Source organism: Leopardus geoffroyi, chromosome B1 (assembly GCF_018350155.1).
Source record: "Leopardus geoffroyi isolate Oge1 chromosome B1, O.geoffroyi_Oge1_pat1.0, whole genome shotgun sequence".
Taxonomy (NCBI): Eukaryota; Metazoa; Chordata; class Mammalia; order Carnivora; family Felidae; genus Leopardus; species Leopardus geoffroyi.
This window is the reverse complement of record NC_059327.1, coordinates 109,502,237-109,529,955: the sequence shown is the minus strand read 5'-3', so window position 1 is coordinate 109,529,955 and position 27,719 is coordinate 109,502,237. Positions and strand designations below refer to the sequence as shown.

The 27,719-nt window shown below is 37.2% G+C and overlaps 1 protein-coding gene across 1 annotated transcript in view; it reads right to left on the bottom strand.

Moving 5' to 3' along the window:
- Positions 1-6,304: 6,304 nt before the first annotated feature.
- ARSJ (arylsulfatase family member J) overlaps positions 6,305-27,719 on the bottom strand; it is an 83,865-nt gene continuing 62,450 nt past the window's right edge. The window contains exon 2 of the mRNA XM_045469250.1: positions 6,305-9,771. Coding sequence (XP_045325206.1) covers positions 8,367-9,771 — 1,405 coding nt within the window. The 3' untranslated portion in view covers positions 6,305-8,366. The remainder of the gene's footprint in view (positions 9,772-27,719) is intronic.

Below are 27,719 nucleotides of genomic sequence, written 5' to 3'. Positions count from 1 at the left end.
TTTTCTCCAGAGGGGAGGAGGGAAGGGGAGATAATCCTATTTCTACATAAAACCCCGATTCTTAATCTCAGGTTTCCTGAGATACAACTCCTGGACATGAGGTCCCAACCATGTGGCTATTACTAGGTCACCTCTGAGAAATTGGTGGTGCCCTTGTGGTGAATAATAACAATGACTCTGATCTCTGCTCCAGCAAATTCATGGTTTCTTTCAGGACAGTGGTGAACAAATATAGACAGTAACAATGTATCAATTTTACTGACAAGGATGAGATTCCGTTTGAAACATAGTTTTCAGGAAGAGACACAGGAGACCCTCATAGGCTGACTCATGGGATTTGAGAGATATCAAAAGAAACTGTAGCTGACAGGTTGAAAGGATTGGAAGACCTTGTTGGCTGAGGACTGGGAGGTAAGATTGGAACTAGCAGCCCAAAGAGTGCCCTGGGCTTTTTTTCTCTCTTACAGGCAAGGGAAGAAAGGGCCCAGGAATCCTTAAAATTGGGCTGTGGGTGGGTTGACATTGTTAGATGTTTCTGCTGCTTTCTCCTCCAGGTTAGATGAGAAAGAAGAGGAATATTCCCAAAGTTGGTCCCTGGGTAGGCCAAAAACAGTAGAAATTTTTTTGTTTATTGCTCTCTCCCTCAGTGGGAGGAGAAAGCATTAATTAGTTACCAAAACTGAAGCAAGGTTTGGGGCACAGCAGCTGCTAAGGTGCTCAGATCTGAAGGGAGATGCATCTCACTTATTCCTATGCAAACACTTTGCTTCCTCCACATCCCTCACTCCCTTTCTGCTATGATCTCTGCTGCCTAAAGGTTTAAGGGTAGGCTCAGGACTTCCTGTCTCCAGGGGATGGGGGAAGCTACACACTCATCTCTTTAAGCTGGGGACTTTTAGGAGGGGAAGAATTAAGATGTTAATCATCTGTTGGACACAGGTGTCTATGTGCTTAGTTCTGTGGCAGGAAGTGGGAGTCAGGGATGGATAATAAAGGTGCTAAAAATGTAAAATGGGGAGCCATGGTTGTACGTAAGAGGACAGAAAGAAACAGCCCAACCACAGCCCAGATGCTCAGAAGTGCGCAGGCATTGAGCCAAAGAAAGAAATAAGGGCAAAACCTCTCCACTTATCCACTTACCTAGTCTAACTGTCACTGCAGCCACTTCTTCCAGCTGGGAAATAATAGCTTATCTTGGCAGCTGTCACTGTAGTTTTTGAAATGCTAGGTTAACTCTTAGGGCTTTGAGCAAAACCTGAAGAAAAGAAAAACAAATTTAATAAAAGACTGTATATTTTATTTGTACATGTACTTGGGCACCTTCACGGGAAAATGAAGACCCAAAGCAGTAGCTGGAGCTGAATGCTATGTGCTAGGTTGGACAAAGGGTAAGAAATCGTGAGAATGTGACAAAACACAGGGGTTTGGGCTAGGGCAGTTAATTGTGGAAAAGTGACTAGAAAGATGAGGATCAGTTTAACAAGTTTGTACAGAATTCTCCCAGCCTCCACTCCCCTTCTCTGGTGACGAAAATGTTTTCCTTCCTTCTGGTACAGGGAGGGCACTCTTCACATGGGAGTTTTATCTCCTGCTTTCTAGAAGAAAATGGAAGGCCGGAGGGCCCTTCTTGCATCTGCTGCTTTTAATGTGGCTTTAACTCACTCAAAATAATCAGTATGCCAATGCAGCATATTTTGGGGTAACATACTCTGAAACCCGAAATTTTGTTGCTGAATTAAGTCTGACTGCAGAGTAGAAATTAACGTGGATGTTATATGCTTGTAATTTCCTACCTCCCAGGGGCTAGAGTGGATTGATACTCAAATCATGAAAAGCTACAAATAAAGAAATGTTAGTGGGACATGTATTAGAATGAGTCTCCATGACTGATTAATTATGTTACCATTCTTGCTGAAAAGGATCCTCTAGAAGGTCTGGTGATGAAGACATGAGAAATTACAGTTTCACATGCTATATAAAATTAAGGTTTTGTTTTTGTTAACCTTAATTATATAAAAAAAAAAATTCTCATAGTTGGTTTAGGATTCAGAAGTTCAGTCGAAAGTATCTGCCAGTCATTCACAACTCTCAAGGCTGAAGAACATTAATTCTTTAAAGTATTGTTTCTCGAGAGATTAATATGTCATATTGAAAATTGGTTGTGGATTTTTATTCTGAAAGACGGATTTTACTTTTATTTGATTAAGAAGATGCTCCCCACTTAAAATTATCAGCTAAAGAATTCCTGCAAAGAGTGAATATGTAGACATTTCTATTAAGCCTATGTTATTTTCTCGTTCTTTTTCAGTTTGGGGGATTAATTTTACACAACATTGCATAAGCCAATTGACCAAGAACATTATAGGATTGCAGCAAACTTGGAGAGAAAGGAAATCTCAAGTCAGAGACATGAAATGGAAGGCTAGGTAATATTTGTCTGCCTAACTCCCAAGGACATTTTGGCATCCTGTGTTTAATAATGCCATATCTAGCCAATAAATCAATAGACTTCATAGGGATGCTACAATCTAGCTTAAGAAGAATATATCTTTAGGGGCGCCTGGGTGGCGCAGTCGGTTAAGCGTCCGACTTCAGCCAGGTCACGATCTCGCGGTCCGTGAGTTCGAGCCCCGCGTCGGGCTCTGGGCTGATGGCTCAGAGCCTGGAGCCTGTTTCCGATTCTGTGTCTCCCTCTCTCTCTGCCCCTCCCCCGTTCATGCTCTGTCTCTCTCTGTCCCAAAAATAAATAAACGTTGGGGAAAAAAATATATATATATATATATTTATATATATATATATATAAATATATATATATATATATATCTTTAAAGAAGAATTCCTGGGAGCCTGGTGGTACAGTCAGTTAAGCAGCTGAATTCAGCTTAAGTCACGATCACATGGTTCATGAGTTCGAGTCCCGCATCCGGTAAACTTGAGCCCCTCATCCAGTTAGCACTAGTCCTCCATGTGGTGAACATGAGCCCTGCTTTAGGTGAACATGAGCCCCGCTTCAGGTGAGTCCCATTTTTCTCTCTCTCTGCCCCTCGCTCACTTGCACCCTTTCTCAAAAAAAAAAAAAAAAAAAAAAAAAAAAAAAAATTCCTGCTCTGCCAAATTGGAGAGTTTTGTAATGGAATACCCAAGGATATGAGCTGTAGTCCATGTGGCTTCATAATTCTATGAAGACACAGGCTTGTTTGCTATTTATGTTTTTTCTTTCATGATTTGCTACAAAAAATTATTCACGATTTAAGCTCCCACCTCTCCTTTCTGAAAACTCTCATTTCAACTAATGTATTCTATAATATTCAAAGTGCGTTAGAATAATAGTGTTCTGCCCTGTTAGGTAATAAAGATTATGTAGATAAAATTTGCTCTCAATTTTGTGTGACTTTTGCTTGTTTTTTGCTGTAATACTCTGTTTTTATAACTGTACGTTATTAGAGTTACTTTTTTTATAGTGCTGGAAATGTCTGTATTTCACATCACTACTATTATTATGAGAAAAGGTATTAGGGAGGATTAGTTCTATTTTCAGCAGTGAAAGCTCTCTATAAAGAAATGCAAAACGGAAACCTAAGCAAATGTAGCTGAACATATGGATATATGTGATTATTTTATTTATTCATTCAAAAGATATATATTGAATGCTGACTATGAGGTGGACATTGTTTTATATACTGGTGGTACAGATGTAAATAGAGCAGACATAAACCACTTTTCTTAAGAAGCTTATACTCTAGTGGGAAGAAACAGAGAATAAAGAAAATATGTAAGTAAAATATGAAATATGTTAAAGAGTGATAAGTGCTACAGAAAGAGATTAGGAAGAAGGGTGGGGGAGATGAGGATGTTTGGTTCGTTGATTTATGGCTGTGTCTCCTAGGAGATGTACATGACCTGAAGGCAGGGACTCTGTCTGATGATGCTTGTCATCATACCCTCGCAGGTATCATTACATGTGGCACTTGGCAAATCTTGAAAGAATGGGTGGATAAACTCAGCATTGAATGAACCCTCCCCTTATCTTGATCTACTTTTTTTTCTTCACATTACTTTATATAATACAGCAATCCCAAGACCCCAGGTGGATGCCTGAAACCACAGATAATGTCTAACCCTATATTCTACGTTTTTTGCTATACATACATACCGATGATAAAACTTAATTTATAAATGAAACACAGAGATTAACAGCAATCTGTAATAACAAAATAGAACAATTATAACAGTATACTGTAATAAAAGTTGTGTGAATAAGGGTCTCTCTCTCAAATATCTTACTGTATTTTACTCAGCCTTCTTGTGATGATGTGAGATGAAAAAATCCCAAAGTGATGAAATGAAGTGAGGTGAATGACCTGAGCATTGGGATGGCAAACCATTGACCTGATGATACGGAAGAAGTATCATCTACTTCTGGGCTGCAGTGGACCGTGAGTAAATGAAACCGTGGAAAGCAAAACTGAGGCTAAGGAGGGGTGGGGAGTGGAGGGAGGGGATTTTGTATATAATTTGTGTATAAGTTTTGTTCATTATTTATTGTCTGCCTAACTTGGCAAGAGCATAACCTGCACAAAGGTAAGAATTTTTACCTGACAGAAAGTAGAATTTTACCTGACAGGTAGTAGGATATGATAAATATTTGTTGCATGAACGTATACATTTGGATAAGTGATTTTCCCTAAGAGGGAACAACGAAGTTATTAGCTTATGACATAAGAATTTTGTTTGCTTCTTTTGCAAAGCCAACTTACTTCTGCCAACAACACATATTCTGATAGCTGACAAATTCACAATTTGCTCAAGCACCTTATGAATTAAATGCTTAAGAAGCTAATCCTGATGCCAAACTCATGTACCTTGGAATATCAAATGCCAAAATACATTAACTGTATACTTATTCAGTGGTCAATGGCATGCTGTTTTCTCTATTTCTGAAGATCTTCAAAAAGATTTTCAAGAAACTGTAACAGTCGCTCAATTTTTTGAAAAGTGAGGTAAGAGTATGTAAATATACATGAAACATCTCCTTTAGTAGTGGACAGATGTGGGGTGGAAGTTTTCACTGGAAAGGTACCACAAGGTTTTGTTGCTTTGTTATGTGTTGCTTTGTTGCTTTTTTATTCCAATAAAATGTTTATATCCTTTCTCATCCAAGGCACATAGCCATAGCCACAAAGTATTTCCTGACAAAGCTAGTGGGAAACAGGACTTTCTTTTGTTCTCCTAATGAAAGGATCAGAGGTTTTTTTTAAAATTTGTTTTTAATGTTTATTTATTTTGAGAGAGAGACAGAGCATGAATGGGGAAGGGGCAGAGAGACAGGGAGACACGGAATCTGAAGCAGGCTCCAGGCTCTGAGCTGTCAGCACAGAGCCTGAGGAGGGGCTCAAACTCACAAATCATGAAATCATGACCAGAGCCTAAGTTGGATTGGATGCTTCACAGACTGAGCCACCCAGGGGCCCCAGGATCAGAGGCTTTAAAGAGTTGCAATTTACACTTGGAAGAGCCACAGATGGCCCTAGAAATTCAACCTGAGAATCGCAGTTTAGGAGATTGACACCTGAGACTAAATACCCAGTATTAACAGAGTTTGATTAGGACATGAAAGTCAAGTGTACAGTATTTTCCTTCCTGGACATCTTCAAATACCTAGTGATTTGCTGACAGCATTTTGGAAAGATTTTTGTTCATTATTTATAGATGACTATTAGACTTTAGCTCCTTAAGGGCAAGACAGACTTCTCTTAAATCAGTCTACCTAAGCACCAGGTGCAGCGAACAATAGCAACATTTGTGAAGCCATTTCTAGATAGAAGACTATGGGCTAATTTATTTTCATTGAGAAAGTTATGGTCATTAATAGAGAACTTAAAATCACATCATATTATGTAATCCTTAGTGGCTTCATGTGAGTTAATTTTCATAATCTTAATTGCCCCCTTTTTCTAGACGATTCTATGTTTACACTCGTAATTTTCAAAGTCTATTCCACACTTCGCCTAGTGCTGTGCAATGTGCTATTGACAAGAGTTTTATGGTGAAATAAATTAGAAAATCATGTATAAAAACTTCCATCTGTTAGAGATTTATGAGGCAAATCAGGATTTTAAGAACTCTTAAGAAAGGCAGCATTAAAGAGACCTTTTTAACTTTGTTTAACTCAGCATTTCCTGAACTTACCCTCAAAACTATTTTCTAATGATAACTCTATTTTTTGAGTTATAAGACATCAACTGTTGTAAATCACATCATTATTTGATGTACCACTAAGAAAGGAAAACACTGACAATATGCCTTTGATTTCTACGACTCATTTAAATATATAGTCTATAAAACACAAGCTCAGGAAATAGTTCTTTATCCTACATAAAACATATACTCTAGAAGTAAAATACTAAAATTATTTTTTATCATTTTGGTTAGTAATTTCAGTAACAGTCTAAATGTTCTTTTACTGATTTCCATAAATTGTGAAAGGCAGTCCCTTGAATTCTGATACAAATGTATTTAATGGTATGCTGCCATCCCACCGCATATACATTTTGTTATCACAGTTGTAACTTCTTTCTGTGATTTTTGAAGTGTTGACTATGAGGCTTAGAGGCCCTTGTATTAGGGGAAGTCACTTTAAAGAAAACTCTAGGGCAGACAGAGGAGCCACATCAATCTATGCCCATTGATGACCCATGATAAATTTTATTACAAACCATGCTCTCCTTTTTTTTTTTCTTTAAGTTTATTTACTTATTTTTGAGAGAGAGAGAGAGGGAGAGCAGGAGCAGGGGAGGGGCAGAGAGAGAGGGAGAGACAGTGAATCTCAGCAGGCTCTGCATGCTCAGCACAGAGCCGAATATGGGGCTCAGTACAGGGCTCCGTACAGGCTAGAACTCACAAGCTGTGAGATCACGACCTGAGGCAAGTCGAAGGCTTAACCACCAACTGAGCCACCCAGGTGTCCCAAGATCATGCTCCTTTAATCCTCCTCATGGTATTCACACATGTGAGTTCCAAACCAGATTTTTAATTATTCCAGGTAGGATCCATATCTTCATTTCTCTCTGTCTCCCCAGTGTGTCCACTTTATATAAGAGTAGGATCATTATAAATGTTATTTATTAACAAAAGGACATTTTTGTCTATGAAATAGCCAAGTGGAAACATCTCCTATTTGAAAAAATCCATATTATTTACTATGGTAGTTAGCAAATCATACCTGCAATTGCCTATTTGTAAAGATGTTTGTTGTTAAGATGAAGAATATAATTTCATCTAGAAATTAGATCAGAAAAGCCAAAATAAAGTTTCTAGTGCCATAAAATAAGTCATTTTAATAATAAAGATACATAAATAAGGTGTTTATTATGATAGAGACAATAAAGTTGTCTTTCAACCCTGTACAACACTGAATTCCAAGTAATTTGTAAGGAATATATTCATCTTTTTACATTCAAATAATGGCTGAACAATGAGGATTATCATTTTTGCTGAATAATTTTCTTTTTATCTTTTACGAATTCACCCAGTATTACAGTAATTTATAGTACTACAGTGCTTGGCAATATTGAAGATATGAAATAAAATTCTTCTAACAGTATTTAGAAAATAAAAATAAAATAATTAAAAGTTATTTGTATAACTTTTTTGTGAAAACAAAATAATTAATATTATTTTCTGTAAAAATAAATTACATACTTTACGTTGAAACGTCATTCTATTAAAGTGTTTAGAAAATAGTTACATTCACGTTTTGGCAGTGTGCTCAAACATTCTTATATGCCATTCCCTCATGCATGACAGAATGAGGTGCAAGCTGTTTACATGGGAGCAACAGCTTATTTTCACAGGAAAGGAAAGGATACGTGAAATGGAATTAACTTCAAAAACCAAGTATCATAAGACAGAGATACAATAATTCACGAAGAAAACGTATCTTTCAAGGCCTTTCAGGTGATGCAACCTTTGACTGTACTTTATCAAAGGTAGTTTTTAATCATGCTACCCTGTAACTTCCATCAAATTAGCATGTCCGTTGATCGTAGTTTTAAAGCATAGTGTCTGGTCAGTTGACGAAAGCACAACAGTTGCACTGATTAAGGACCATTTTTGTAAAGGAGCAAAAGAAATCAGCATCTCCATTCTCCTCTAAGTGTGGCTTGCAAGGGTAGCACCTTTGGCACAAACAGAACCGTCTTCCACATGACGACCAGGTGGCAGCAGTCTCTGGAGTGGCACAACATGAAAACAGGGCTGCTACTTCTGGCAGTAAAATTATTGAGCCAAATTTGCTGGTCTCTCTGGAAAACAGCTAAAAGACTAAGACCGACTTAAGTTTAACCAGACAGGAAAAAAATTTGTACTTATCTAAGATAATGGCAAACGCCTGAATGGCAATTTGGAAATGAACCTGCTTTCGGCTGTTTCTTCTTTTTCTTACTTTTCTTCTGCTTTTTCTCAGCCTTATTTTTGCTCGGCTTCTTTTTCTTGTTTTCCTCTTTATACCATGGTCCCCAGACTCCTCCGTTGAGCCGAGGATTACTCCTAGGGTCTTTGGGAGGGTACCTGACAGGCACTGCAGTTTTATTGAACTGTGAGAGCCTCCGTAGGAGCTGTTTCACGATTCCAGGATACCTAGTAGATAGGTCCACCCTCTCATATGGGTCAGCCGTGATGTTGAAAAGCCATATGCTTTTGCCGGTTGACAACGTAATTCGTTCATTGTGCCACCGGTTTGGCCCCAGGTTGCTGAAAGACTGAGGGGGAACCCAGTCACTGTAGCCAGGGTTTCCTGTAAGCAGTTTCCAGTGCTGCACCCTGATGGCTGACTGGATTGCAGTGTTCCAGATCCCATAACCTGCTGCCCAGGAGCCATTTTTTGCCTTGGTATAAATGGGGTCGATGTTGTGCAAAATATCCACCCGGGGTGAACGAAGACCTTCGCTTATGGTTTCCCAGACATCATAGCCATCCAGTTGAGTGTCCTCATCAATCTGTCCTTCAGCCAGTGAAATAAGAGTGGGGTACCAGTCAGTGATGTGCACAAGCTCCTTACACACTGTTCCCTTGTTTTTCAGAAGCGGACTATGCACAAAGCCAACAGCTCGAATGCCCCCTTCCCAGTATGTTCCTTTGCTACCTCTGAGAGGCCAGTTACTTCCTCCTGCTGTGGGTTGGCCACCATTATCTGAAGAGTAGATGATAATGCTGTTGTTATAGAAACCGTATGTCTTCAGAGCCAGGGTCACATTGTTGATTGCTTCATCTAAGCAGGAAAGCATGGCAGCGTACCTCCGCCTATTTATGTTGATAATGGATCTGTAATGTTCAAAATACCTGCCAGGAGCTTGCAGTGGTGAGTGAACAGCTTGGTAGGCAATATATAAAAATATAGGCTTTCTGGGATCATGGGAAGCTAAGATTTGCTGGACTCTTTGAGTGTACATCTGTGTGGAGTATAGGCCATTATCATAGTCCCAGGCAGCATTGTCATTTTCATATAAGTCATAGCCACACATCCCAGGACTGTCACATTTGTAGTGTGTATAGTAATCACCACTTCCCAAGAGGGAACCAAAAAAGGTATCAAATCCTCTCTTGGTGGGCATACATTCTTTTCTGTAAAAACCCAAGTGCCATTTTCCAACCATATGTGTCGAATATCCAACCTCCTTCAGCTTCTGAGGTAGGGTTGCATTGTCCAGAGGTAAGCAGTTGGGTTGGGTAGGTCTTATGATAGAATGTTGAAGTCCGGTGTGTATCTGATACCTTGATAAGAGTAAAAAATTTTGTCAGTGCAGGATAAAAGAGATATTATAAATATTCTTAAACTAAACAATGCTCTTATGAAGAGAAACTTCACCCCTACTAAAATATGACCAATTCAGTATTTCTACTGCTGATTCAAAAGTCTTATCCTAGTTAGTTTCATATATAACATTTGAAATACATTTGACTCTAAATCAGTACTTTTGAAACTGAGATTTCACCACTTACCTCAAAGTGTTTTTAAAATTCTTCTAACAGGATTAATCTGACTAAACTTTAATCTCTTAACTAATTATGTAATGTTGAAAACTAATGTGATAAGGGAAAGGATATGAATGTACATAGAGTATTATTATTATTATTAGTCTAGAGAACTCACATTAGCTCCCAAATCATTTCCTGAGATCTCTAATTCAAGCTAATTCTGAAGTACTAAAAATACATGCAAAAGTTATACAAAAGTCTCCTGTTTGATTGTCACAAAAATATTTTATAATTAGTCCCCAGCCTGCTAGATCTCTGTAAAGAGAAAGAATTTTTTCTGGCTCACAATACATTATTGCTGAAAAACCATCTTAGGGTAAGTATTTTAGCTAATGCTAAGGAAGGATTACATTTTCCCCCAAACAGCAGGAAATGAGTTCTTTCATGTATTTTCCACAGTGTCTCCCTTTTTAAAAAAAGTTACATTCACTTACAATGTAGTCTAGGAAAACAAGGTAACCCTTTCTATACATTAAAATTAAATGAACGTTAGTTTCTGGCATTGTTCTTTTTCCCAAAGATATTTTGCCAAGGATTTTTTTTTTTTTTTTCAGAGAATGGTTATTATCACATAGTGTATGAATTTTTCACTCGGGTCAAGAGGTGCCTATCAGTTAATGACATTTAAAAGTGATTGATTCCACAGTTTATTATATAAGTTCAAAAGGACTTTTAAAATAAGAAATATAGAAATTCTGAGAAAATGAAGGTTGTAGAAGGTTTTAAAGTAAATGTGAAAATATTCTTGGAATCAAGTTACAAAGAGTAATATTGAGATCAAAAGTAAAAGTTTTTACAATGGATTTAAGCAGAAAGGCCAACATGTCATACATACCTTGGGTGAGTACTTCAATTTATTTAAATCTACAAATGAAAGGTTAATGTAACTGTGAGTTCTTTTGAAGTATCAATTGTAGTCACATGCTCTTGGTTTTGTAGGGTCTATAGGGATATTTGGTGACTAAGGCAAGGCAACATTCACATGGGCCCTGTCTGCTCTGCTGATCATTTAGCTGTCAAAGTTTCACAATTATCACAATTGTAAGAATTTAAAATGTAATCAATTCTCAAAGAAATAAGCATTTCAAAAGCATTATTTAGCACCAAAGTCAGACAGTATTGTTACTATCCTTGGTAACTTTTTAAAATACTATTTTATGTATATTGTTCTGGTTATTTTAAGTTTGTATATTTTGAGAGAGAGAGTGCGTGTGTGAGTGCGTGCAAGCAGGGGAGGGCCTTTCAGAGAGGGAGAGAATGAGAATCCCAAGCAAGCTCTGCACTGTCAGCTCAGAACCCAGGTCTGGGTTGGGCTTGAACTCATGAAACAAACCGTGAGATGGATCATGAGCCAAAACCAAGAGTCAGATGCTTAACGGACTAAGCAACCCAGGTGCCCCTCCTTGATAATTTTTGATGATCTAGTTCAAGATCCAAAACATTCACTTGTGAAACTATTGATTTTGTGACAAGGACATGACAAATTGGTAACACCTATCATCATAAGCATTGAGTAAATTTAAAAACTGAAAAATCTGTATGGGCAAGCATTTTGATGAATTATTAACTAAATAATTCTATGCAGAAAATGTACTTGGCCAGAGCATCTATTCAATTCATTGAATGGCTAACCAATTCAATCTTTCTAATCAAACTGGGCATTTTCTCAGCTAGTACTAAAAGCAAAAGTAATTGAGCCTTTTGAAAAGCAGGAAATACAGAAAATGTTTACACAAAATAGTAGGAAAGAAGAGGTGTGCTTCTTTCAGGAGAGGGTATAGTGTTAGCAGGTAAGTGAGAGAGGTCAGAATTATTAACTGTGTGGTTTCTGTCTTCCCCACAGCCTAGAACAGTTTTCATATGGGAAAATCCAGAACCAACAACAAGAAGATTAGGCAGCGGCTCATAACAGAAGAGATATTTTCAGGACAGACTCTTATTAAATGAACTTGAGACTGGGGCCAAATTGGTGGAGTTTCAGGTAGAATCTGGGGCATGGGTTAGGGGTACAGTTTGGGGGTCAGACAGTGTTGGGTCTGAGTTTGCTCCACTGCTTATTAGCTGTGTAGCTTTGGGCAGTACTTAACCACTCTGATCCTCAGTTACCTCCTCTGTAAAATAGAGATAATAATACATATTATGTTGCTGTGGCATTGAAGACAGCATAGAGTCTGGTAAGGAGAATATGTCAGCAAATGATTGGTTTTGCTATTATTACATCAGAGTTCTGAGTTACTATGTTACACATCTGTGTAAAGTTTTATAATGTATAGGCTTTCTTTCACATATATTATTGCATTTAGTCCTCATTGCAACAGTAAGAAGTAGGATGCTTTTATGTTAACTTTAAACATTTTTTAAAAGTTTATTTATTTTTAGAGAGAGAGAACAGGAGGGGTAGAGAGACAGGGAGAGAGAGAGAGAAAGAGAGAGAGAGAATCCCAAGTAGGCTCCGCACTGTCAGCACAGAGCTCGGCATGGGGCTTGATCCCAGGACCTATGAGACCACAACCGGAGCTGAAATGAAGAACCAGATGCTTGACAGACTGAGCCACCCAGGTGCCCCTTATGTAAATTTTAGAGACAAGAGAATAGAGATGTAGAGATGAGCCCAATTCCTCCAACCTGCTCCTCCAAGCTGTGAAATGAATTCCTGAATGACAGAGCTTAAGCTGATGCTCTTTCTATTCTCTTACAGAGTTAATATCAGTACTTCTTGAAAAATCAAGGAGCAGAGGAAAGATGGCATCAGTCTTGAGAAGCAAATCGGTTCTAACTTTCTAATGAAAGATGGGGAGGATTTTTGTAAACCAAATAGTGAGGCTTATCGTGATCCCAGAAAAAAATTGAGAATAATTTTTTTAAGGGGATACCTCGTGAGCATGTTAAAAAACAAAACAAAACAAAACAAAACAAAAACAAATTAGGTGGAGCCAAAAAGAAAAGTCTTGCTAAGTTAGCTTCATTTTCTTTTTTTAAAAAAGATCAGTATTAGGTAAGCAGCTTAGGAAAATGATGGGCATTTCAAAAATCTGCTCATGATTCTTTTCTTATAAAATAATGAAAAAAAATAACTGTATGGTAACATTGTACATTCACCAGAATAATAATAATATTACACATTCACACCAATCAAGGCATACAGAAAATTTTCATTTATATTATTTCTCTGGCTTCTACAACTCTGTGGACTAGGCAGGGGTAATCCATTTATTACTTTCATCTAATAACAACGAAGACAAAAACACTGAAACTCAGAGTAATTTAGTATAATTGAGTGGTTTGCCAGGCTTTACAGCTGTAAATCTTGAGGTTCTACGCTGGAATCCAGATTTTTTGGCTTTAGAGACTTTTCCATGGTACACAAACTGATTACTGAACAGCTAGACCTATTTAAAGTTTGGGTTAATTCATTTGCATTAATCTTCAGTATTTATTAGTTCAGTTAAGCAATATGTTGAGTGTAAAATGTGTGCCAGGGACTAAGCTTTTGTTTTGTTTTGTCCACTACCTTCCCATCCCCAAAGTTTTGACATCCCTAAGTGAGCTCTAGGTAAAGATCGTACCAGCAATGGGGGTGAGTTCAAGGCATGAGCTTCTTGAACCTTGGGGTCAGGTGGGGCTTGAGACAGTGCTTTCAGTCATGGAGAACACCACTGAATGGTAATAAATTATTTTCTTACAGGAAGGAGATGGTTGGAATCTAGGGAAGAATCTTGGGCAATATAGTGACTTTAAGTTGGCAGCAGCAACTAGCTTGATTATCAATCAGATAATTCTTCAAAATACACTACAAAATAGTATATTAATTAATGTAACTGATTATTTGGTCGAAGACTGCTGGTCTGGAAAGTAGTCTCGAGCAGTACAACAAGGCTCTTTCCTTGGCTTCAATGCATTGGTCATTATTATCCATTGATTATTATAATCCATGATATATACATATCCATTATCATCCATTATTGCTATCACTTGAATAAGAAACAGAAGAAATGCTTATTATCTAGGTGGAATAGTCAATATTATAAGTGGCATAACCAAGATTCAAAGTAATCTAAATGACCTGAAATGTTGAAACAAAGACGATGATATACAGATCAAAAGTTAAGGAAGGGCTCAAAGAGTGAGGGGAATATGTCAAAAAGATGCAGAATCCTGAATGAAGGGGCTCTTGCTGGCCAAATCTGGGATAATGTGAGCATCAAAATAATTAGTGATAGTAAAGAATTATACCAACGAATCAAATAGGAAACCCTGAGTCCATACTAATAAAAATAAATAAGTAAATAATAAAAGGTTGCTATGGAATGGGATGACATAGTCTACATAATAATTACAAACCACGTAATCAAAGAGTAACTGTACAGTGAAAGCACCTGATAAACACCATATAAATCAAGCGATTAAAGTTAACATCTCAGTAATTGGGACAAATCAACATCTTGTGCCTGCAGACAGGATGCAATGAGAGGAGAACAGCATTGTTTCTGTGGTGTGCCAGCCTAAGATGCATAAGGTGAATCTAGTCCCGAGTAAACAACAGGCAAACCCAAACTGAGGGATATTCTACAAAATAATGGCTGAAAATATTAGAAAAGTGCCAATATAATGTAAGTCAAAGAAATGGTTCAGGAGAAAATGTTATTTTTTGTTGTACATGTGCAGTACTTGACTTTTTCTATGAGAGTGTTTCAAAATTAAAAAAAAAAAAAACTGTAAGGAAATCTAATTGGGATAAGTGGAAAGCACTACATGTTAAAAAACAATCATTTACATGATCATTATAGATCTGGGAAGTTGTATATATCAGACTATGAATTTGATAAAAAAGCAAATATGTAAAGAGCTAAAATGCTAATAAGATCTTACATTATATAAGGGCAGTGTGCAAATTCTAAGAAGTAATATTCCTACTCTGTTAATCAGAACACATCTGGAATAGAGTATTCAATATTTAAGCATGTTATCCCCAAATATATGTACATTTTTTAATTTATAAATCGCACACATCCACTGCTATACCAACTTATGAACATTATAAAGCATACACAATAGAAATTTTTTAAAAAGAAGTAGATAAAAATAAATAGACTTTCTGGTATTTGTTCTTGTATCCTAATGAATCACCCTGTGTTGCCCTAGGGTGTACGTATTCCAGTTTGGAGACCACTGGTACAGAAGGTAGATTGGTAAAAGATGAGAACTGAAACAGGGATTAATTAGGACGCTGTTACAATAGTCTAGGTCAAAGATGATGGTGGCTTGGACTACCACCTAGTGGCAATAAAAATGGAAGTAAGTGGATAAATCCAATGTATAATTTGAATTTAGAACTGATAAGACTAAATCAGTGAAGGGAGGGAAAGGAAAAGGAAAAAAAAAAAAAAAACAAGGACTTTCAGATATGTGGCTGCTATTTTGGTAGATGGCGGATGGACCAGTTGATCTCTGTTTTGTTCCAAAGTATACAATTAGGACTAATGAATAACATTACAAAAAGGCAGATGGCAAAAACAACAACAACAAACAAACAAAAAACCCAACTAGGAAAAAAAAAGAAATGAAAAACAAAATAGACTAGATGATCGTCTGTCAGGGATTGTGTAAAAGATGTATCTGAATTGGAAAAGGAGTACTAGTTACCTTTAAGGTTCCTTCTAACTTTAAGAATTTATGGATCAAGGATGATAGGTCAATGTTTCCTCAAAGAACCCCATGCAATCTCAGAGCAGATTCACAAAAACAAGTTTATAATGTTACATACAAGTATTTGATAAAGAAGTTTCCACAATGCATTATATATATATATATATATATATATATATATATATATATATATATATATATAACATCTTTCTTTAATATAAAGTTAGCTTAAAAAGTAGGTTTTTCACATAGCATTTTCTGAATGCAATGATCATGACTAAGAAAAACTAATTTTGAAATTCAGTCTATTTTTTTTTTATTACCATCTGGCTACCATGTGAAGAAAATTCCATATGAACAATAGTAAACCTAGAGTTGATGTCAAATCTGTTGAAATCAATAGCCATCATTCTCACTTTCCTGCCAGCTTAAAAGACAAAAGCTAAGTGGGCTTTTCAGCTTGGTGTTAGAACGTGTAAAAACTTCTGTAATCTTTTTAAATATTCATTTATATCACTGGGTTCTGGTAGTGGCAGTGGTTTTGAATTCTCTTTTGTCTAGGGAAGTCTAATGTAATATTATTGTTTTAATCCAATTACGTAGTTAATGTACCCTTATAAATGTAAGACACTCATAAGGGTAAAATATGAATCATCACAGTTCCACGCAGACTCTAAAGTGTAGGATTGTTACAGAATATGAAGTTAGCCGATAGTGTAGGAAAAATTGATATTTTGAAAGGAAGGAACCAAGTATAAGAGACTATAGTTTATGAATCAAATGTCACTTAGATATTTATAAGTTAGAAAAATATAACTAATTTTCCATATTCTGCAAGGTATTCCTTTACCACTTCCTTCCAAAAGACTCTTTTACCTCCAAGACTGTTGTTCTATTTATAGGACTTAATTTCATCTTTTAGTTAATTATGTCTTCTGACAAAGGTTGTACGTGGGAGAGAGGTATCATAATAAGTTTTTCATCTCATGAATGAATGAATTTCATTGGATATTCATTCATGAGATGAACAACTAGGCATAGTTTAGAATGAATTACTTATTCAACATTCAATGATTGAGAGCAATGATTCCTGCCCTCAAAGAACTCAGTGAGCCTTCTTGCTCAACTATAGACCCCAACAGTTAAAAGCAGAAATAGACAAGACTGCTTAACTCATGCTCTAACTAAAACCCATTGTGCTTATTTCTTATCACACTTTCTTGAGGCATTGATGTAGGTGTTTTGCAATGAATGGAAAATTCCAAATGCCATGCCAGAAAAGCTCTGATAGCAATGGAATGCCTAGAAGACCACACATCCCCTTCCCCACCCAGGTTCATGGACTAAACACATATCCAGTCCCATCCATGATCAATCTCTGCCTGCTCTTTTGCACGTGCTCCCACCCCCATCCTCTCCTCATAAAACTTCAGGTGTCCATATTGCCAGTGGAGAGGCTGGTTGTTCAGTGGAGAGGTTGGTTGTTTTTGTAAAAAAAAAATTTAATGGTTTTTTTATTCATTTTTGAGATACAGAGCAGGGGAGGGGCAGAGAGAGAGAGGGAGACACAGAATCCGAAGCAGGCTCCAGGCTGTCAGCTGTCAGCACAGAGCCCAATGTAGGGCTCAAACCCAAGAACCACAAGATCGTGACCTGAGCTGATGTCGGGCACTTAACTGACTGAGCCACCCAGGTGCCCCATGTTGGTTGTTAAGGCTTGAACCTGCCACCTCCCCTAGCTGCCTTCACCCAAAATAAATTTACCTCCTTCTCTTTTCTAAAACTCCTCCCATGAATTTACTGGTTTCTCTTGTGACGAGTTTATCTGAGTTTGTTGGGCAACAGTGTTGGCAAACATAGCCAGGAGCTCTGCTTTTGATTTGTTGGGATTCCTCAGGATGGAGCAGTTGGCTGTGTCAGCTTGCCAGGGCTTCCCCTTTGTTTCCTGAGTTAGAGGCTATGATAGATCTTTAGGTAACAAGTCTAGTGTCTGAGACAGACAACAATTAGAGGACTATTGTGACAGGGATAAATACTACAACAAAGACAACCAGAGCATTCTCTGACTACTCATATTAGGCTCAGGAAATGCTCTCAGAGGTGGTCATGTTTGATCTGAGGGCATTGATGGTGTATCTAGGTGAATGTGAGGGAAAGGCAGATATTTGAAACACTTGGAACAATATGGACAAAACACAGAGTCACAAGGGAACATGAATCGAATCTGAGGTGATTCTTGAGGGAAGAACAGCCATCTAGGTGAAGAGCTGACATGAAGGCAAAGAGTTTTTCAGTAAGAGGAGCAGAATGTTCAAATGCACAAAGGGAGAGAATTTGGCCCTCTGTGGATCAACAGTTTAGAATATGAGAACAGAGATTCAGACACACCTTGGTGGAAGATAAGACTACAGAGGTAAGTAGGTGCAAGTTACAGAGACCTGTATTACAGCACACAGCTGTACAAAGATTTTTGTACTTAATGTGAGGCTCACAGAAAACCAAAGAAATACTTTTGAAAAGAGTAATATATAATAAAAGTCTGCATTAGAAAACTCACTCTGGTTGTAGTGTGAAGGGTAGATTGGAGTGAAACATGACAAAGTTAGGTAGGTTTGCCCTAGTGTAAGAGATAAATGCTGACAACTGAAATGGAGATGGGTGACAGTAGGGATGCAAAGAAGATTCTAAGGGGCACATCTGAGAAGGCTACAGGCTATGGAGAATGTGGGAGAGGGGATGGTAAGAGTGAGTCCCAAGTGTCTGGGCTGGGCAGTGGGGTGAAAGGAGTTTTCCTGCATGAAGTTAAGAAATCTAAGAACAGGAATGAATGGGAAGATGGTGAGTTCTGTTCTGTGTTTAGTCGGAAGCACCTATAAGATATCCAGTCGGAGGTGTATAGGACGAAATTATTCCAAGATTTGAGACTCATTAACATATAGGTGGTGGTAATTCATGGGAGCACATGACACCATTTAAAGACAAGATGAGATTGGGGCACCTGGGTGGTTCAGTCGGTTAAGCATCTGACTTTGGATCGGGTCATGATCTCACGGTTCATGAGTTTGAGCCCCGCATCAGGCTCTGTGCTGATAGCTCAGAGTCTGCAGCCTGCTTCAGATTCTATGTCTCACTCTCTCTCTCTGCCCCTTCCATGCTCAGGTGCTCTCTCTCTCTCTCTCTCTCTCAAAAATAAACAAATATTAATTTTTTTTTTAAATACAAGATGGGACAGGACACCAAGGTGACCCAGTCAGTTAAGCATTCTACTCTTGGTTTTGTATCAGGTCATGATTTCACGGCTTGTGGATTCAAGACCCATGTCAGGTTCTGAGTTGACAGCATGGCGTGGAGTCTGCTTGGGACTCTCTCTCTCTCTCTCTCTCTCTGTCCCTCCCCCACTCACAACCATGTGTGCTCTCTCTCTCAAAATAAATAAATAAAGCTAAAAGAAACAAATAAAGACAAAATGGGGACTGAGGGCCAAAGATAGAGCCCAGGAAATGCCACTATTCCGAAGAAAAACAAGCAGCACAGGGAAAGAGTTTGAGATGAAACAGCTGCTGTGTGCACTAGAGTAGTCAAGGGCAGTTTTAGAGTTGACTGCATCACATACTGCAGAAAAGCCAAGAAAAGTGAGAATTGAAAAGCACCAATGAAACTTGGGAATAAGCCTGTATGATCTTGTAGGGGCCAAGGGCAGACTGCCACCTCCCCCACAACTCCCTGGATGTACCAGGAAGAGAGCTATTAACACAGGTTCCTTTTTACCTAAGAAACTTAATGGCATAATAGGGCAACCTTTGTTTTCCAAACATCTCCCTTCTCCTTCCTACTAATAAACTTCCTTCCCTTTGTATCCCCAAAGGCTTACCCCTCTTCTTAGCTCAAATAAACCTCACATTGCCTAACTCTCTTTGGAAGTTCATGTCCATGTGGATCCCGGTAAGTATGAAACTAAATTTGATTTTCTCCTGTTAATCTGTCTTCTGTCAATTTGATTCTTAAGTCTAGAATAGAAGGATCTTGAAGGGCAGAGGAAATTCTTTCTCTTTAACAACTATTAAACTATATTTTGGTAGAAATCCAGATTTTAGTTGGTTGAGTCCTGAATGGAAAGTGAACACTGTGAAAATATTAATTTTCCACTAAGGTAGAGCTGGAAGGCTAGAAGCGGGAGCTATACCATTCAATATCAATTACAGGAAGAATTGTCAATTATAGACCCCATCAAAAGAATCTTAACAGGTAAGAATGATCAGTTACAGGTCCCAACAGGAAAAGATGTATACTGCATCTGCTTTAAGAAATTGAGGACCCCTGCAACTCAGCCAATGAGAAACCATCATCACTTTGAACTCTTGTTTTTTCTCCAATGGACCTTAGTTAAAAACAACCCTCCCAACTTCCTCCTTCCTCCTTCTCCATAAAATAGTCTTCTTCTCCTTAGTCTGTTGGACTTGCCTATGGCTTTGCTGTAGCTTGCAGGTCCTGAATTATAATTCTCTACCATTCCTGAAGAAACCCATTTTGTTGATAAAATAACTGCTTTTTTTTTTTTTAGGTTGACAAAATGTGTAGATGCTGAGTATAAACTATTTCATGATACATGAATGGAAAAAGAAAAAAAAAAAAAGAATAGGATGAGGCTCCAAGTGCTGATGTGGAGAAATGCTTATGATGTATTATTGAGTAAAAGAACATCTGGCATGGCCAGAGTACCTACTGTATTATACTTTTATAACAAAAAAATGTATAAATTCCCCAAAGGCAGGAACTGTTCGCTACTGTTATCTCCTAAAACAATACCTGGCTCATAATATGACATCAATAAATATTTGTTGAATGAATAAATGAATGAGAATGAGTGTGTATTCATAGAAAGAGAAAGAGAAAGGAAAAAAATGTAAAGATATACACCAAAGAGTTAGACATCATTATTTCCAGGGAGATAATAATAATTGTAAGAAAAAAGGAAGCTTGCATTTCCTGATATATAAATTTATATAGAATTTATATATATTATGTAAATACCATTTATAATTTCTATATATTATATAAAATACTGTAAATGAAACTTAGATGAATGGGTGTCAAAAACTTAGCTTACTCTACTCAGACTAATTACATATGGCACTAATGTTTAATTTAAAATAAAAAAAGAAATCTAAATTCAAACAAAGAAAATGTTCATCTCATCAAAGAGGGTTTCTTCTATTAGGGACATCTACTCAGGAGACCACATTTAGACCAGAAGAAAGCAGATGGAATGAACTAAATAAATTATGTAAGTATCCCTTAAAAGCTAGAGAAAATGCTCCCTTTAGGCAAAAATAAATAAATCAATAAATAACTTGTCAGGTAACTTAAAATTCCTGGTTCTGAATGGTCTTTCCTTGTCATGAGAGCCTGTTGTTCATTCCTGCAATTGCCTTGCTCATCCACAATATGTTAACATTTACAACATCAAAGATTTTGCTACGCTGAATACAGTTGTCCTGGTCTCATTAGAAACATGGCTGCAAAACACATGTTTAGTGATTTCTTTCTGGAAATTTCCCTTTTAGTCTTGAAATTGGTGTCCATCTCGTCAGTGCAGATGCAAGAATGAACGCTTGAGGTCATATCGCCCCAGGCACCACTGGACTGACCAACGAACCTGTAGGAATGCGACTCTACTAGCTTATAGGTATGAATCAGCACTACCCTAGAGATAGAATCACCAACTGTACCTAATTAAAAGAATAAAGATATTTTTCAGGTTTCAAGTCTCATGGGATGGAGAAGACCTCCAGGGAATCAGACAAAGCGGCACCAGAGCACCTGCTAGCGTGGGCCTTCAATCAATGGTGTCCACCTTTTAGGAAACCCCTTTCCCAAATTTTGTCCTTAAAACCCCTCACTTGCAAACAATCAGGGAGTTTGGGACTTTAGAGTATTAGCTCCCTAATCTCCTGGGGGCACCACAACAAATATTGCCTGTCTTTCTTTACTGCAAAAGGTGGATACTAGTTTTTATTGGCTTGCTGCATATCAGGTGAATAAACTTTTGTTTCCTTCAGTTATAGACTCTTCTATAGTGTGTGTGAATTCTTGGTAGTTTCCACCAAAGGTCAATTTAGTTCCCAACTAGAGGGTCTTCTCCCTGATTCTTTTTTTTCCATGTTGTCTTTCTTTTTGGAATTATTCCTTTTGAAGACCATACTTTCTACTCCCTTAAAAAAAATAATACATAAGTAAAAGATTACCAAACATCTGTCTAAATGAATATTCACTTATATAATTAGTATGTTCCTTTTCGGTAAAATTATTTACAGAATAAAATTTAAGAGGCAACTCCAGAGGTTTATTTACAGTTATTTAATTTTTAAAAAGTTAACATTTATTAATTTTTGAGAGTGAGAGAGACAGAGTGTGAGTGGGAAGGGGCAGAGAGAGTGGGAGACACTGAATAAGAAGGCTCCAGGCTCCGAGCTGTCAGCACAGAGCCCGACATGGGGCTCGAACTCACAGACGGTGAGATCATGACCTGAGCTGAAGTCAGATGCTTAACGGATTGAGCTACCCAGGTGCCCCTACAATTATTTAATTTGTAGAGACTATTTTCAGGTCACATATATTTCACAAAGCACAGTGTAACTATAGTGTGAAAATAAAATTTTCCATTTCTTTTTGCTATTCTCTTTACTACCACAGAGTATTATTACGTCATTTTTTTTTAAGTGCAAGTTTTAATCTCTATTTCAAACAGAAAATGCATGCACAGGTGTGGACCAGAGATTTCTTAAATGTTGAACCACATTTCATGTTACCAACTTTGCCCTAGAGACAGGGTGCGTTAAGGAAAATACCCTTAACTAATATCCTTTGATATTAGAATTCTCAAAGTAAGATATCGATTCCTTAGAAAAAAATTTAAATCCTTTCAATTATTTTGAAAATATGATCTCTCGTTTTCCTCTGTATGCATTAGTCTATCATTATTATTCTTCTAGAAATAGGACTGCCATATTTAAGTCCAACATTTTCTTTGTAGTTCTAACCTTGAAGAGAGAAAAATTATGAAGAGCTTAACATTTATGTTCACCACGTAGCTTTTCTAGGAATTAGCTCAACAAAAAAGTGGTAACTTCTTGCATTCTTAAACAGAATTACTTCCTTTTAGCCATGGTTAGGAATTATCTTTCAAATAACTGATTATCTTTGAACCTGAAATTATCCCCACATAGGTGAAAGTATTTCATGTCAAACTCATGTGGAACTCATCAGTGTCTTAGCTGCAAGCCAGGTGAAAATAAACTGAAAGTAAAGATGGCTTAGCAGGGAATAGATAATTGTTATATAATATAATTGTTGGGGAATGTGATCAAAAAGACATTCGTCAATTGACTCATGAGCTGGACTGGGCACTGGGGGGGCTCCTCACCCCCTCCTCTGTCCCGGGAATGTGGGTTCCATTTGCCTTTCCTGCTCCCAGATGCTGCTCCAAGGACATAGCCTTGAGATGGTCCTGTGATGTTGAAAACACCTGTGCAGTATATAGGGTGTATATATATATAGGTGACTGAACCCAGTTAGGACCTCTTTATAAGCTTTTAAGATTTGGAGAGCTGGTGTGGGGATCCATTCATCTTGTTGCCATCCAAGATAAGTCTTTAGGTAAGTTCTTTTTGCTACTGTTAAAAATGCCACCACACACACACACAAAAAGCCACCTACAAATTTGGAGTGGATGATTTTTTCTTAGGTCTCTCCCTGTTTTCCGTGGATGGGGCTGGTCTCAGATTACACCAGGAAATCTACAGCAAAGGCTCTGAATATAATTCTTCAAAGCCAGTAGGTTTACTAACACTTTCAGTTGATTACCATTTGTTTTTAAAGGATGTTTATAATTCTATGCTACAAAGCAGTTTTACTAAAGAAAAACGCAATTATTGAATAAAAGCTCCATCAATTGATATGGCCAAATTCTCAAGGTTGGAGCCAGGCATTTTCATGCAGGCACCATTAGACTTAGAACAGAGAACCAACTGTCATGTATTAGATAATTTTTTCTCTAAAAGCTGAATTCATGGACTTCTGTCTGTGACTTTGCCCTTTTATTGGTTTCTCTCTAAATTCTAACACTGATTACTATTGATTCTGTCCTGAATACAGATATTAAACTATATTGAGTAGCTTAGGATTTATTATTAAAATGGCAGTATTAATAAGCAATTAGTGCAGATAAGGACGTGGAATTGATATTTTATGTTGTAGAAGACTGAACTTTATACATAGCTTTAAATGAGAGTAAGAAAATTAGCAAATTAAAATGGACCCTTTGCGCTGATAATTATTATAGATACTCTTTCATCTACCACATGTATAACAGGATGGTTATAATAGCTGTCTTAATTTTAAAGTTTGTTTTATTTATTTTGAGAGAAGGAGAGTGTGCACAGACACGCTCACAAAGGCAAGCAGGGGAGGGGTGGAAGGAGAAGGTGAGAAAGAATCCCAAACTGTCCCCTTGCTGTCAGCACAGAGCCCAATGCAGGGCTCAATCCCATGAACCGTAGGATCATGACCTGAGGCAAAACCAAAAGTCCAAGAGTTGGATGCTTAACCAACTGAGACACCCAGTCACCCCTGTTACTGTCTTAATTTTATATAATATTGCAATTATTTTCATTCAACTTTCTCCTTTATGTAGAAAAATGCTCAGAATATTTGTCATATTATTCTTAAGAAGATTTAGTGTGTTTGAAATGTTTCACAGTGATAATAAAAATAATTTTTGAAACTAGAAAAAAAGGAAAAATAAATATACTCTGAAGATCTCTAATAGCTAAAACCTATTGCCTTGAAATATATCCGAGGGAAGGAGATTCTCCCCACTCTGGCTTATAATCAGAACACCTTTATCAGAGTTAACTATCATCTCTCTTGCTACATAGGCTAGTCAGCCCTCTTTTTTTTTTTTCCAGGAAAGTTATCCAAAAATTACAAGTAAAAAGTAATCATTTTACAGGCACATTATTTTCCTCAGGAGAGAGCTCACTGCTTACAGACTAAAAAAAGGCACTAACTGGAAAGTTCCCAATATTTAAGTCACATGTGATCTGTCAATAATCCTCTTTATTTTCTCCAAAAGTTTTGCCCTGGTAGTCAGGGTTGGGTCTACAGCCCAAGGTCTCATACCCATCTCCTGGGTAGTAAGTGGGAGAATGTGTACTTTATATTTGTTAGAAATCAGGTTGGTGGAGGGATCAGTAGATGGAATAGTTTATCTTTGGACATTCTGCCCAATGACTTGACATATTAGGATGTTTTCTAGGATATACTGTGGAAACAATCCAGCCTATGTGGTGGTACTGAGAAAAGCCTACAGTTTTAGGAATCACAATGGCTGGATTTGAAATCCTCCTCCTTACTGGCCGTGAAACCTTGAGCCAACCACTTAACCTCAGTCTTCATTTGTAAAAAAGGTATTAATAATAGCAATGCATCAACTCCACAGGATTCCCCTCTCCCCTTTTTGGTTAGGATTAAATGAAATGAAATACTTAAAACATACTGTAAACTGTGAAATTTTATACAAATGCTAGTTATACCAATTATTATGACATCTTGTCTCTTCTTATGCCCTTCCTTTGCATCGTCTCTTCAACACCATGTCCTCTTCCTCCACTGCCCTACTGTATACAAGTGATGTAACCAAAACCAAACCAAAACAAACATGTGATTCCATTGCTTAGAACTAATGAACTAGTATCTTGCCCATTCTCTTTCTTCCTGGCAGTCAGATTGGAATATGCAATTATCAGACTGAAGTTTTGCCCATGGAGTTGCTTACCCCCGACTCCTTTTATTTACAAAATATGTCAATTCCTCTAAATGTCTATGAGGAATGCAAAAAATAATAATTCACATTGCTCTATAAGGAGACCCAAGTTATTGCCAATTACTTAGCCTTATTTTTATGCAATGAATATTCTGAATGGAGTCAGTTTGTGAAAAGAACAGGTGTTGAGTCTATAAGAATATTTATGGTATGCTGAGTTGTAATGTCTTATAAACAAAAACCAACTGATCTAGTTGTCTGAGTCATAACATCCAGTATTATTTTAATATATGCATCTTGATATATTTCAGGAGTAGAGATAAACTTATTCCCCTAAATTCTCTTGAGTGTTTTAATATTAATGTTTATTTTATCTATCAGAGGGAAGATTTGATAGATAAATCTCAGCTGGGATACACTATTCAATTTTTTTCTTATTTTTTATTCATACCATAACTCATATCATAACTCATTCTAAAATACTATGCAAATGCTGCATGTATGACCTTGATAAAGCATACCCATTATTAAGCATAGTTTTCTCAGCTGACTCTATTCTGGAAAGCTTCCAGAAAGTACCCTTAAGATTCGCTGCACTAAAAATTGTTCTTTATGGTACTGCTTCTGCTAGTGCTCACCACTCCTTTCCTGTGCCACCAAGAGGAATTATGTCTTCCTGCTATACTTTGCCTGACAACTCCTCTAAAAATTTGTGTTATAACATCCCGAATTGTTATCCCTATGTTCTTGAGGTTTTGCAATCCTAGAGAGTTATGTAAATCCTGAAAAGCTATGTCTAGCTTTCTTTTACTAGGATCCCAAACACAGATTCCTAAAATTAATTTAAGGTATTTTGTTAGCAATATAAGGGAAAGTGCACACAAAAGTGCAATGATTAGTAAAAATTATATTCATAAGCTGTGTTAATGTAGTTCTTCGATAGCATATTCAGAAAAATACTGTATTAGAAACAAGTTACCAAAAATAGATCGTTCTATTGCAATAGGCAATATAATTGGAGGCATACTAATACTAAAAGATTAATAAGTGATTTTGGCCTACTAAAGGAGGGCTGTTATCTCCCTTTGTAATTAACCAATGTATTATTAGTGTTCAATATGTCATATGCTTACCAGTAACTTTGAAATTCTATTACTTATCCTTGTCATTAGATTTATTTCATTTTGAATTTACTATCCTGTGAAACAATAGAGCTGAGCAGTAACATGGAATATTCATTTCAGAGGTTCTCTAAGCCTCAGTTTCATTATTTGCATAATATGAGGTTAATAATAGCACCTTCCTCAATGAGTTATCAAGACAATTAAATGAGCTAATAGATCTAAAGTGCTTAGAACAGTGGCTAACAAACAGATGCACAATAGGAAAAATTAGAGTGCAATGACGTTATTAGAATTTTGGCAGATTTAATACATTTTTCCAACTAATTGGTTGTCTGACCTCAACTAATGGTAAGTAAGACTCCCTAAGAAACTACCATTTGTCAAATTTTGGTGTAGTATCAAAGAGGAATACCCACATTTACCTGAAAACACTACTCAAATACATCTCCTTTTTCCAACTATATGCCTCCATGAAGCTAATTTTCTTCATGTACTTCAATAGTAATAATGTATACCAATGACAACCTAGTTATCTTCTATTAAGCTAGCCATTAAACAGATCAGCGAATGTAAAAAATAGTGCTAATCTTCTCATTATTATGTTTTAGGAGAATATAGTTCTACACTAGTCCTTCCTTATCTGCAGTTTTGCTTTCTGTGGTTTCATGTATTTCATTTAATCCTAATCAACCATGGTCCAAGCAGATGATCTTCTTTTTTTTTTTTTTTAATTTTTTTTTCAACGTTTATTTATTTTTGGGACAGAGAGAGACAGAGCATGAACGGGGGAGGGGCAGAGAGAGAGGGAGACACAGAATCGGAAACAGGCTCCAGGCTCTGAGCCATCAGCCCAGAGCCTGACGCGGGGCTCGAACTCCCGGACCGCGAGATCTTGACCTGGCTGAAGTCGGACGCTTAACCGACTGCGCCACCCAGGCGCCCCCAAGCAGATGATCTTCTTGATGTATTGTCAGGTCAATAGCAGCCTGACACTACATTGGAATGCCTGCATCATTCGCCTCACTTCATGTTGTCACACAGGCATTTTAGCATCTCACATTGTCACAAGAAGAGTAAATGTAGTACAATAA